The sequence below is a fragment of the Clupea harengus genome, chromosome 10, assembly GCF_900700415.2.
Source record: "Clupea harengus chromosome 10, Ch_v2.0.2, whole genome shotgun sequence".
Taxonomy (NCBI): Eukaryota; Metazoa; Chordata; class Actinopteri; order Clupeiformes; family Clupeidae; genus Clupea; species Clupea harengus.
The window spans coordinates 6,164,625-6,177,319 of NC_045161.1; the positions used below are offsets into that span (position 1 = coordinate 6,164,625).

At 43.3% G+C, this 12,695-nt stretch overlaps 1 protein-coding gene across 1 annotated transcript; it reads left to right on the forward strand.

The window, feature by feature from the left end:
- The first annotated feature begins 10,862 nt into the window (after positions 1-10,862).
- On the forward strand, positions 10,863-12,020 carry fam183a (family with sequence similarity 183 member A). Its single transcript, XM_012828387.2, has 4 exons — positions 10,863-11,091; positions 11,245-11,304; positions 11,492-11,595; positions 11,711-12,020. Exons 1-4 carry the CDS (start codon positions 10,956-10,958, stop codon positions 11,822-11,824), a joined length of 414 nt encoding a protein of 137 aa, XP_012683841.1. The 5' UTR covers positions 10,863-10,955; the 3' UTR covers positions 11,825-12,020.
- The last annotated feature ends 675 nt before the right edge of the window (positions 12,021-12,695 follow it).

The following is a 12,695-nucleotide window of genomic DNA, read 5'->3' on the forward strand; positions in this document are numbered from 1 at the left end:
CACACACACACACACACACACACACACACACACACACACACACACACACACACACACACACACACACACACACACACACACACACACACACACACACACACACACACACAAAGGGATACAGACAGAGAGAGAGATTCACACAGTTAGAAACAAAGACATACACACACCCTGGAGTATCTTGACCGCATCACTGCTCCAACGTGGCCTCTGCCAATCTGTGTGTTTTGTTTGGATATCCACAACTTTCCCCTCCCTGATGTGTGCCACTGATGTTATCCCACTGCGTCCCACTGTAAATACAAGTCTCACTGTCTCCACAGCACAACCAAGATGTGCAACACTGGTTCATCTGAATGCTGCAACGGTTCACTGAAATGTTACCGTTAGGATGAATGAGCACGTTTATTATCCGCGCTTAACTGCATATGCACATTTGTATGTACTTCCTCTAGTCCGAGCTCTAGTCCTGGTGATCCTCTGAGGAGCCAACTCAACCACACCAGAGGACTCAACCCGTAATGATGTTCTGTCAATGATTTCTATTACAATTGATTACGATTTCTGATTACAATTGAAAAGATGTCAAAAGGTCCAAGAGACCCCTTGCGAATGTTTAAGATTCTCCCAAATTCAGCTGCTGAGAAGGTAGCACAGGGCTGTATCAGGTGTTGATACTCAGCCAAAACTGATATATGTTCTCTCAACTTTTGGAGCCATCAGAAATTTGGTGATTTTTTTAATCCTTCATCCACCACCAATTTTACCTATTGAATGGCATGATGTGGATGATTTAATATCACAGCAATCCGAGTAAGTACCTCACAGACACAGCGTGTTGTCAGACTGGTGTAGAGATGTGGATCCTTGCCCACTTTCCTGTCCAAAACTAAACAAATGTTTTACTCTTACAGTTTGCTTTTCACACTCTTGCCAAAGCTAGTCAACACTTCCTGTTCTAAAAGAGATGTACATATGTTGACAGATCGCAGAGGAATGCAAGCTTTTCTGTATTCGTTTTTGGCAGTAAAGACTATTTTCCATTTTAGCAGATTATTTCGAAAACGTTACAGACTTCCTCATATAGCTGACAGGTTGATATCCTGTCTTTGGTAAGATGTATACCTCTCAGTTTTGACTCTGTTTGATCAAAACAGGGATCAGGACATGTCTCCGTGTGTGAGTGTTCCCATCTACTCGGCAGAAAAATGTCCTTCAGCTCAAGACAAGACACCTTTGTTGAACACGTATCCATTACTGTCAGAGTGACTGTCAGACTGAATTAGCCCGCTCACCACGTAACCAGGCTATTAATGAGGAGCTAACGAGCTGCTGTTAGTCTTAGGGGCTGTTTACACTGAAGGCAATCCAGGCTCCGTGTAAACGTGGCCTTTAGTGTTGGACCTGCAGCTGCTCAGGAGGGGCCTGGCAGTGCCTTCCCAGACTGCCAGCCTAAGGAGGGGACATGGGGGCCCCACCTCCAGAAGCCTCCAGAATTTGGCCCCTATAGGCACCTCAGGTTTCGCATCAAAGGCATTTCAATTTGCTCCTGACTGTCTTCTGGGAAGAACCGGAGACAAGTAGTGGGGAGCTGGTGTCTAGAACAGGGCTGAGTAAAGAGGCACTACTGCTGCGAGTTCTGTCAGAGAGTGAGGGGATGGAAGAATGGGGGAGAGAGAGAAACGAGTGTGTATATAAGCATCAAGTGAAGAGTGATTGTGTGAATAGAGAAGGTGTGACAACTAAGTGTGTGTGGCAGATTGTGGGGCAGAGAGAGAGAGAGAGAGAGAGAGAGAGTGCAGAGTGAATGTGTGCGCAGTAGGGGAGAGAAAGCATGAGAGCGTTCCAGACATATGGAAGGACAGGAGTGTATAGAACGTGAGAGCACGAGGATATTGAACAGAAAAAAAGGAATGGCAGATAAGCAAAGGAGCAAGATTAGTGAATTCATGAAGTCTGAATGAGCCTCTCGTGCGAAGACAGAAGTGTTATCACTGCACAGATCTCCTCCCAGGTCTCTCGCTGTCAGCTGAATATGAAATGCAGCCGCCCTCCAGCCTGTGATTTCCCATTACACAGGCTTCACTTACTCAGGGAAACTCATCAGCTGGAAAACACCTGCAGCGTACAGTCATTAGAGACCTCTGGAGCACACACTCGTGTCTGACACATGATTACTGAGGTGCTGTGTTCATCAACGGCCATCTTCAGGTCTCGCGAATGCTTCACCTTGGGTTAGTGTCGTGCGTGAAGGACACGGCTGACTGTTTCAGGGGGGCACGTGTCCGGCCCGTGCTTACAGAAATGGATCTGTCAGTGGGAGCAGAGTGGTGCAAGGGTTGCCTCATCATGACATGGATACCTTGAGAACTGACAGATGGGAATTTGAAAGTTACAATAAGTATGCATGTCTATTTTCGAAACACCCAAAATATTAAACAACAATTAGTACGGTACGAAACAGTTGGTACGAAACAGTTGGTACGAAAGGTTGGTAGCACCTTATATTGCATGGGCATTAGTAATCAAATCAAATCAAACACAATGGCGGGGTGGGGGGGGGGGGGGGGGGGGGTCGGGTTGTAGAAATACTTATGTTTGACACAGATTTTCCAGAGGGATACAAAAGCCATTTAATGTATCCATTTTAATGCCATCCTTAGGTCCTCTGGCAGAGTATTCCAAAGGCTGGGAGCATAGAAACTAAAAGCTGAAAATGGAAGTATGCTTAATCTGATAAAATACTGCTATCTAATATGCCCGCAATACCATTTCCACAATTGATTGCATTCAGTGTCAACTTTTGATTCATATGTACACATTGTGAACTTGTATGGTAACTTTCACATTGACCTTCAACCTCAAGGTTTTGGGGGTATTTTATTGGTGCTTTGTATGCTGCTGAATCACTCCTCCAGCGGACTACATTGCTCCGTCCTAGAGAGAGCGTGCCCAGGCGGATGTGAAAAACATGCACTTGAGGTTTTAAGAGGCATAACCAGGCTGAGAACATGCCGGAACACAAGAGGGGCACTTGAGCTGAGTGTTTCACAAAGCCAAGGACCTGAGTCAGTGTAACCTGATCGCCGAACGGGGAGTCGAACGGGAATGACAGGAGATGCCACAGACACTCTTAAAGCTGGAGAATATGGCACGAGAAAAGGGGCGGCTCGGCGCTTTGTTGGTCTTATCTGCAGGTTGGCGCTGTCGCCACCTCAGTTTGGGATCTGTCTAGCTGTCTCTCAGCTCTCGGTCGAGGTCCAGACAAAAACACACACACACACGCAGTCCCACCGAATCCTGAAAGATACAGACTCTGTGTTTCACAGGCCAAGGCATGCAAGTCAACCATCAACAGGATCTGCCTGTAAGTAGGCAAAAAAAAAAGGTACTCCATTTTCATGGACTCTGTTCTGACCATAACCTCAGCTTCAATGAGAAACAGAGCTCAAGAAGTCAAGTATCTCCACGTTCCATTGAATTGACAGAACGATTCATGAAAATCCCCTCTGATTGATTTTAACATCTCGAGTATGTTTTAATCAATGCAGCGAAAAGCGAAGCCTAAGCCCCTTCACGTGCCAGGCGGCCAGGGTTTGCCAGGGTGTGCCTCCTTGCCCGCTCGCACATTCGGTGCGGCTGCCTTACCACACACATAAATCCAGCTCGGCGTGCCTCCATGCCGCGTGGTGAATATCGCAGCTTATACTCTTTGCTGTGTTAACTGCCAGCTCTTCGGGGTGTTTTTTTCTAACACTTTAAACAGACAGTTTGTCAGAGGATGCTCTGCTAATGTTAATGCCAGGTGTGAAGTGTGATGATTGCGTGTTGGCAGCAACCCTGGAACTGGCCCGGGACCAGGGATATGTGTCGGTGAGAGAGAGAGAGAGAGAGAGAGAGAGAGAGAGAGAGAGATGTTCACTGATGAGAGTTAAGTGCATTACCGTGGTGGTCTGGAAAATGGCGGTCAGCATTTCTCGCACTCGGCCGACCAAAGCCCAGCAGCAGCAGCACGGCCGAGGTCCTGGGAGAAGCATGTGAGGATCGCTCCGCTCTACTCGTGAATGGCTGGCTTTCATTTTCAGACTTCTCTCCCAAAGTTTTCATCTACTCTTGTGGTAAAGAAAATACCAAAAATTGAGTTCTGAGCTGGGTTATGGCGTCACATTAAATGTAAATGTGACATACAATGACTGTCAGTTAAAGTCATTCATCCCTAGATGCTCCTCTTTCAGCCAAAGGGACATGAACTAAACTGAGAGCACACAGAGCAGCAGCTCCTTTGCTTGCCATCATCAAACTCTCATATGCTGGATGGGGCGGGGGGGTGGGGGGGTGGGGGTTGAAAAGCAAAAGCACTGAGTTTGGGCCGAGACTCTGTAGCTTCACATCAGACATGCAAATACTGTCCATCTGCGCAATCTGGCAGAAGCACTTGAGTCCTCATTTAATCCAATCAACACACGCCTCAGTCTCTCAGTCTCCAGCTATGACCCACGCTGATCCATCACAAAAGGAGGGCTTGGCACTTTGCTGTGAGTTTGTTCGGGAACACCTGCCAAATTAGCGCTGATTACTCCCCGAGCTCATCATGATCCCTTTTCTTTCACCAAGACGTTCTGTCACAGATGAGAAACCAAACTCGCTTCAAACTCTTCAGTGGCTCCGCTCATCGGGAGAGGCAAAGCACAGCGCGTCTCTCTGAAGAGATTTTACACCTGAAAAGCTCAAAAACTACGCGAGATGACAAGGGAACATTGCTGGGGGGAAAACGAGTGACCCCGTAGTCTGGCACTCAGGTTGAGCTGGGATCCCCATCAATCACAGTACGGCTGGATGGATGGAAGGCTGTGCTGCATCAGATAAGCACCCCAAACACTCACAATCTTTGAACAACAACAAAATAAAACACAGAGAGTATAGTCTGTTAACCTGCCCCCCCCACACACACACACTAAAATCATGATGAAAAGGCAAACGCCCTCATCTAATGATTTATGCAACAAATGCGGTGGACATACTGGCTTTGGCGGGCTGCTCTTGGTCTCAAAGGTGAAGAGCTTGCGCTCAGGATCTAATGAGCTGTCTCTGAGTCTCTTTCATCTTAATGGGTACATCAGTCTCAATTTGAACAGCTCCATAACAATCCAACTGCAGGTGACGCAGCCATCTTTCTTGAGATTAGAAAGGGCTTTCACTTATTGTTACCTGAAAAGCATGGTGTTACAGCTTGTGATTTGTTCCATTTGCCTGTTGTTTTTTTCAGCCCGAGCCAGAGGTACAGGAACACATTGTACGCCGCCACAAAGTCAAGCTTCAGAGCAGTGCAATGAATGTGAAGAAAATGTGACCAGAATGCAGACGCTAAAGTGATGGCCAGAGAGATTGAAGGATAGGCCATCAATTCTTCATTTGGAGGGTCAGCTTTTATGATGGGATTTTACCAGGATTTTCAAACATTGTGGACAAAGGTCGGGTTAGCCGTTATTTACCTGTTCTGTGAAACTATTCCATTTCTCCTTCCTCATCCCCTTCTCCATCTGTCCATCTCTCTCCCTCTCTTTCTCACCCACCTTCTCTCTCCTTGAAAAACATACACACACACACACACACACCTACACACAGACACACACACACACACACCTACACACACACACACACACACACACACAGACATACCTGGAAGGAGGCCGAGTCACGGCCATGTCCGAACTGATACTCTGCAAATACAGACCCGGCTCTCTGAGGAAACCTGACTCCTCCTTTGTCGCTTGGCGTAAGTGGTAGCTGCAGACAGACTTGACATTTAGCTGGCGTGTCACTCAGGGAAGGAGGGCCCTCGAGTTCTGAGTTCTCCAACATTTAAAATAAATGAGGCTGTTTACTTAACACGGCCAGGTTTTAATCATATCCAATGGAGCTTTTAAAAGATTAAACGCTTGGCTCTTTCTCACACCAAGAGCCGCCTGAAAATGGGACCCGGAGATTCTTGTAGGCAGGGGAGTGGAGGGGTTTATGACTTTATGCATGCAGCACCTGTTAAGTCCTGGGTGAATCATATCTTCTAAGCCAAGGTGAATCACCTTTGATTCAGCTGTGAATATTGATGGCTGAAAGCTGTGCCTGCATTGCAAAGCAAAGACATGCATTTAAGTGTGTTGAGGCCACAACCTATGAAAATCAGTAAATATATATATATATATATGTGTATTCAATATAAATATATATACATTGCACTGCATGTGTTCCTCGGTCACATCATCTCACTATTAACTTTTTGTGTTAGTCTGTTTAGAAAGCATACATTTTCCTTCCATTTTAGACAGGACAGTGATGTTTCGTGAGCCATATTTGAGTGAGTGACGACAGCAAAACCACAAGCAGTTTAATTTCTACCTGGATTCTCCAGCCAGAGCATTTAAATACTACAGACAAAAGGCACGGTGATGAGTTGTCCACAGTAAGTAAATGCTTCAAAACCCTTCCAAGCGGAGGATGGCTCTTAGGCCTTGTGATGAAGAGTTCTTTAGACTCTCAGTGACTCACGCCCTAAGGTCATGATCACCTGCCGGGAGCACTCTCAGCACCCCCTCATGTGTTACAGGGTGTGTCCCATGACAGACCCTTCCCCCAAACACAGGTTTCTTACCAAGAGAACATGACAGAAAGGGATGAACCCAAGATATGTTACCTCATTTCACACAAGGATTTGACAGCATTGTGTGGAGTGATGGACTTTCATTTATACTGCAAATACATCATTGGGTACAAAATATATTACCCCTGCAGGTCCAGTCTCAAGAAATATTGATGTCACAACTGGAATGAGTAGTTCTAAGGAAAATAAAGTATTAAATTAAGTCCACATCCAAACATTGAGTTGAAAGTACATATATATTATAGTACATATATATTGTATATTAAATATATATAATCCATATATGTTGCAATATATATACAGTATAAATGCTAATTGGAATGCAAATTATTGATGTTGATATAGTCTATGTTGGTATTTTTTAATACAATATAGCTCAGTTCTCAGTACCTTGGGCCTAGCAGGCAACACCTTGAAGAAACTTGCTTTTTTACATGGAGAGCCAGATCCACGTACAAGGGAAATGATGTGCCTTTAATGTCAGACAGAAGCTTTTTTGAATGCCCAGACAGACTAAAAGTGCAATGACGAGACTGAGGATAAAAGTGATACGAAACCATAAAAGAGAAATTGCCTGGAGTTGCATCAACACACCATAAAGCCTTCATGCTCCTGTGTGCAGAGAGACACAAGAGATGAGAAACCATCAAGGTAAGCCTCAGCATATAGGAAATCATCTCCAGAAGTGTCTCTAAACCACTTAAAAAGGAGCCATTAAGAAAATGAGAGAAACAGCCAAAGCCGAAAATAATTAACTGATGACTGCCACTGACTGGGTATCTACGAAAGAACAGCTCTGTACTGCTGGTATCTTCATTAATCTCACACAGAGTTTCAAAGGGCAGGTTAGGTCTCTCGCTGTTATGAGGAGAGCATGGGGAATCTGCATCATGGGTTTTAACGGCCACTCAACCACACCACTGTCGCTGATAACGCAGGGACGTTAAACCAGGTCTGATGGGAGGATGCCAATGGGGTGTTCAGTAGCTGGGGCCAAGGGCCTGGAGACACTGAAACAGTTCTCATCTCACTGTCTATATTCTGCCTATGTAGATGCTGGACTAATTACATCAGTTAACATGCCACCAAGCCCAACAGCCCCTGGGGTGTGGGCGAGAGAGAGGGGGAGAGAGAAATAAATGAAGATGAATTATTACAGCCAGGAAGGTGTGTGAAGGGACAAATTAGATTATGATGCTCTCGTAGTTTAGAAGTGAGTGCCCAAGATTGAATGACTTCACTGCTCACTACTGCTCCCTAGTGGCACAATGCCAGCCCTGAGAGTATACTGACACATTGACACTAGTGACAAAGCCAAAAGTAACAGCCTCTTTTTGGCATTATATATGCTTTACTATTATGCTTTCTGTTAGTTGGAATACTATTAATGTCATTCTATCATGTAATAATGTTACATCAAATAACATTCACATTTACAAATAATTTTTAGCTTTATCTCTTCTTTTGTCTCTGATATTACCCAATGCTTGCTGGCACAGACAACATTTTCAGGAAAAGAACAACAACTTTAAAGACCAATTTGAACACCACATCTCCATTTCCCAACAGACTAAACAGCCTGAGATTAGGAGAGGACCTGGTAGCGGTGGGAACCCCAATCTGATGCACTGAACTCAGCTCCCATGACGTCTGGTGGCGTCTCCACCGGGCTGCGGCGATGGCGAGAGCGAGTAGAGGAGGTTTATCAACTAGATAGTGATAAAGCAGTCGCCCCTTGCTCACCTGTGTTTGGGGGAGAGAGCACCTTCACCCACACATTAGGAGACAGGTGGTGATAGCATGCAGTATTTATCACTATCCCACTATGCCACAGGCAACACACACACACACACACACACACACACACACACACACACACACACACACACACACACACACACACACAATTCCTGCCTCTCACCCCCTCGCTGATGGGCTGACACATAAGTGATGTATATGAGATACACCATTATCTGGCTCTGGGTGGAGACAAAGGGGCTGGAGACGGCATGTTTATATTTCTGTGGAGATGGCGGTTCTGGATGACTGCTCGTCACAGACACAGAGGGGGATGGATGTCACAGGAACAGGGAACTTTCTCACACTGCGCCGCCTGATAACTCTTGCACAGAAACACGGTCTCAGGCTGTGCAGTTCTAAAAACTCTGCATGGCATGAATCAAATACAACAGTAAAAGACTCTGCTGACTGAAAGGTAGAAGTATATTTGTTTGTTGCACTTCAACACAATGTAGGGTTGAAACTGCAGTATCAAAAGAGGTATATTTATGATAAAAAACATAGATTAAAAGTATATTCCAAAACAATACATTTTCCTCTTTTTTTTTCTATTCTATTTAAAAACAGAAACTCTGCATAAAGCAAAGATTTTGTCAAATGGACACAGAAGTACGTACATGGAAGATTATACTTTCATAATCACTACATAACTACTAATACATTTTCGTCTGCATCTGGTATTTAACCAGTAATATTTCTCCTGTGTTTATCCCAAACGCTCTATGATTATCCATAAGTGGGTGAGTTGGAATATCAAAGTATCGGCGCCTGGTGTTTGTACTGGGGTGGGATTAATGAAAAGGAAAACAGCTGAATTAAACATGACACAATGTTTAATTAGCAAGCTAGGCAGGGCACTTTGCAATTATAATATGACCTCGTTAGTAAAGGTTAAAAGATGTTGCCTGGCATGGATTCAGCCTGTTTACACAGAGCAATAATCCATCTTTTTTTCTTCAGATTTGTTGGAGAGGTAGTGATTCAGAGTGAGGTCATAGCATGTAAAAAGAAACAGAATGTAGAGGTAGAAATACAAAAATAAAAATAAAGCACATTTTGCCTTAGGGGGAAATGCATCGTTTGTTCAGTGCACTGGAAAGCACCCCACAAACGCATTTCAGTAAAAAAAAAAAAAAAATACATGAAAAGGACTTCATCATGACAAAAAGGCTCCTGTGATGTTAACTTGGTTGGACACTGTGACAGGACTCTGTGAAAACGAGGTAACTTGACATGATGTGAACCAAACACCCGCACAACCCGCCCCGGAGAGCAAACAGCCCCGGATGGAAAATCACCGTGGCACTCTCTTCTTTGTTTTATTTTATTCTTTTTTGGAAGCCAGTTGGGAAATCAAGAGTTTTTATTCAATGCTGTTTTGAATTAATCTGAAACGAACAGGGTCGTCCAAGGATGTCTTTGTCCATCTTTACTCAGGGGGAGGGGGGAGCTGTGTAGGCCTATGTGTGTGCTTACTGATTGAAAACAAAACTTTAGCTCATCAAAAATGATGGCAACATGTTATTCCTCTTGTCATGACAGAGTATTATCATTTCATGCAACACTGTGGAGTTTTGTGACTAGTGCTACCTATCTAAAAATCGCGATCATCACGACCAATGGCACCGATACAACCTTGCTAACTGGCGTCTTTTGGCAATATTGGCGACAACATGCTGTGAAGGCTTTTCTTACATTTTTATGTTTCTGACCCAAACAGAACTACTTAGTGCATAGTCTGGGCGGCCAATGGGAACGACAGGTGTGTTTATTAGTCCTTCACATGACCATAAATCAAAATTAATTTGAACCATTAAAATTGCAAATCCAAATGCAGCCTGGTCACAAAAAGAAGTGTTTTGGACTTCCACGTTGATTTATCTAAAAATGCCAATGTCTGCATTTGTATCATGATATTTTAAAGAAAGGAAAAAAGTAGCCTTCTGTTTGAACTAACATTTGTAGCCTACTCGACAGGAGTCGAGGATTTTCACCCACACCACCAGGCTTCATTACTGGAAGGTTTCTGAGTGGAGATGTTTCATCACGCTAATGTTCTGTACAGACATGGAGAGCTATTGATGGAAGAAAACAAAGAACCTGTACGCCAACCGTAATAAGTCCCGCCAAAATGTGAAGCATGGGAAGAATATCATAGTTTTGTGCTAATCGGATTTTGTGCAAGTCTGGTCAGCTGCTATGGCAAATATAAGGTTGTGATTTAGATTACAAATATGTCTACTGCGATCACAGACAGACCAAAATGGTGTCCATTTTGGGTTAATTTACTTAATCCATGCAAGAACAACCACATTACATTATTTGGAAACACCTTTAAAATAGACTAAGTGCGCCCCCTTGTGGTAGTAACCTATTTCCTTTTTGGAATCTGTTTACAGCTGCTTAGCAACAGGACACGGAAATCTGAGAAGGAACGCTGTCGTGTTACATCTTTAAATTCGTTGTACTTTTTGGGCTAAAGAACGGATCCTGATTAAACATGGCAGACAAAAAAGCGAAGGAAAAAGATCCCATTGACATCGTCCACCAGAATGCCATCCACGTCGAGACGATATTGAAAGAACACAGATGCCAGAAGCTGTATAAAAATTTCAGCATCAACCCATACAAGAAACGTATGCGAATTATGCGATTCTATTCAATTTTATTTGCAATTGACTAACTACTGATACTAGCAGATCCACATCTATCAGGTGTAATGTTTTTCTATGTGAATATTAACTTATTCTTTACATTAACGTTAAATGTTCTGCCTTTTACTTCATTAGTTCACGTTTTGACTGATAAGCCCATGGCGAAGAACACTCAGGAGGAGGTAGAAGAGGACCGTAAGTAACGTGAGGCTCGCGTAGCATTTTGCTGAATGGGCTAGAATGTAGACATGGCTCTGGGCTAGACTTATATGTAAATATTACGCGACTCTAACAAACACTTTACTTTTAAAAATGTATATATGATCACGACCACTTATGAATGTGATAACTCTCAGCTGACCTTTTGTATACAACACTCTAGCTGCATTCATAAAGATAATCCATGGAGCGCGTCTACAACCGACTAAGAAGTACACTCATCCACTGACGGAAAGTCAAGAGATTGGCTGGATATCTTCTCCTCTGGTAAGACCAATATCGGTAGTCGTATGACACTGATACATTTGTATCATTTATGGAACTGCCTGATAACAAACTAAACAAATATGAGTTTTTATATGCCCTTGGTTCCCCCTCTCAGATAGCGTCTGACCGAAGTGACCGGAGGCTCAACTTCCACCGGCAGAACTCCGAAATCACCAAATATATGGATGCTGCGTGGCGCCTCAAGGAACAGACTCAGAACCTGGGTTAAAAGTCACACTGCCGATACGCCAATGAACAGCTAGGCTATAAATCAAAGACTCTTGACAGAAACCCAAGTATTCATGTTATTTCTATTTGATTACCTTTATCTTACGTTAAATGTCACATAATGACAGATAGTGCACAACTTTTTCCTTTCTAGGCAAAATAAAATCACGAGGTGGAAACTGCCTTGCTGAAAGATACAAGTGTCTCTTTAAATTGTCCAGCATATCGACTGATTAAAAGGCTACATAAATAATGATCAATATTTCAAAATGCCATGCCATAACATAACATATGATGAATCACAAGGACCTAAATGATGTTTGCAAATTTGTGTCCCAAAAATAAATAGTGACAGCCATCGCCCAGCTCAGTATTTATTCCAGTTTAGACATGATACTGGAGGAGTATTTTTCCTTGTTTTAGGCTATGTAACCTAGACCACTTGAAAGAGAAGACCATTCAAACACTTGGCCACTTGTTCAGGGAATGTAACAGTCCAAACATTCATGTGTTCTGAAACACATTTTTGTACATGGAAATGTTGGAGTTCATGTCCTGAAAAACCCCATGGGATAAAATGAGGTAGGCTACTGAGTATAGTTCACAGGCTGTACTTAGAACCTCAAACACCTCATCAAAGCTGCTGTTGTTCTGACGGTAATACTATTATAGATCCTTAAGAGTTCCAAATCATTAATATAATCATAATCATCTTGAACACTCAAGAGATTGTCATTCTCTAGCAGACCACAGACTGATAGATTGTTAAACAAAGTTCAACAGGTAAGGTATTCACTTATTTAAAATAATAAGAATATGAGTCTTCTTGTTATTGAGTGAGACTGTGGTATACATGAGTAAATGTACTTAGC

Bases quoted from the DNA above. Each gene is read 5' to 3' on its own strand.
- fam183a (XM_012828387.2), top strand. From the start codon at position 10,956: ATGGCAGACAAAAAAGCGAAGGAAAAAGATCCCATTGACATCGTCCAC. The intron at 11,092-11,244 runs GTATGCGAATTA...TTACTTCATTAG, and splicing joins CATCAACCCATACAAGAAAC to TTCACGTTTTGACTGATAAG. The intron at 11,596-11,710 runs GTAAGACCAATA...TCCCCCTCTCAG, and splicing joins GCTGGATATCTTCTCCTCTG to ATAGCGTCTGACCGAAGTGA.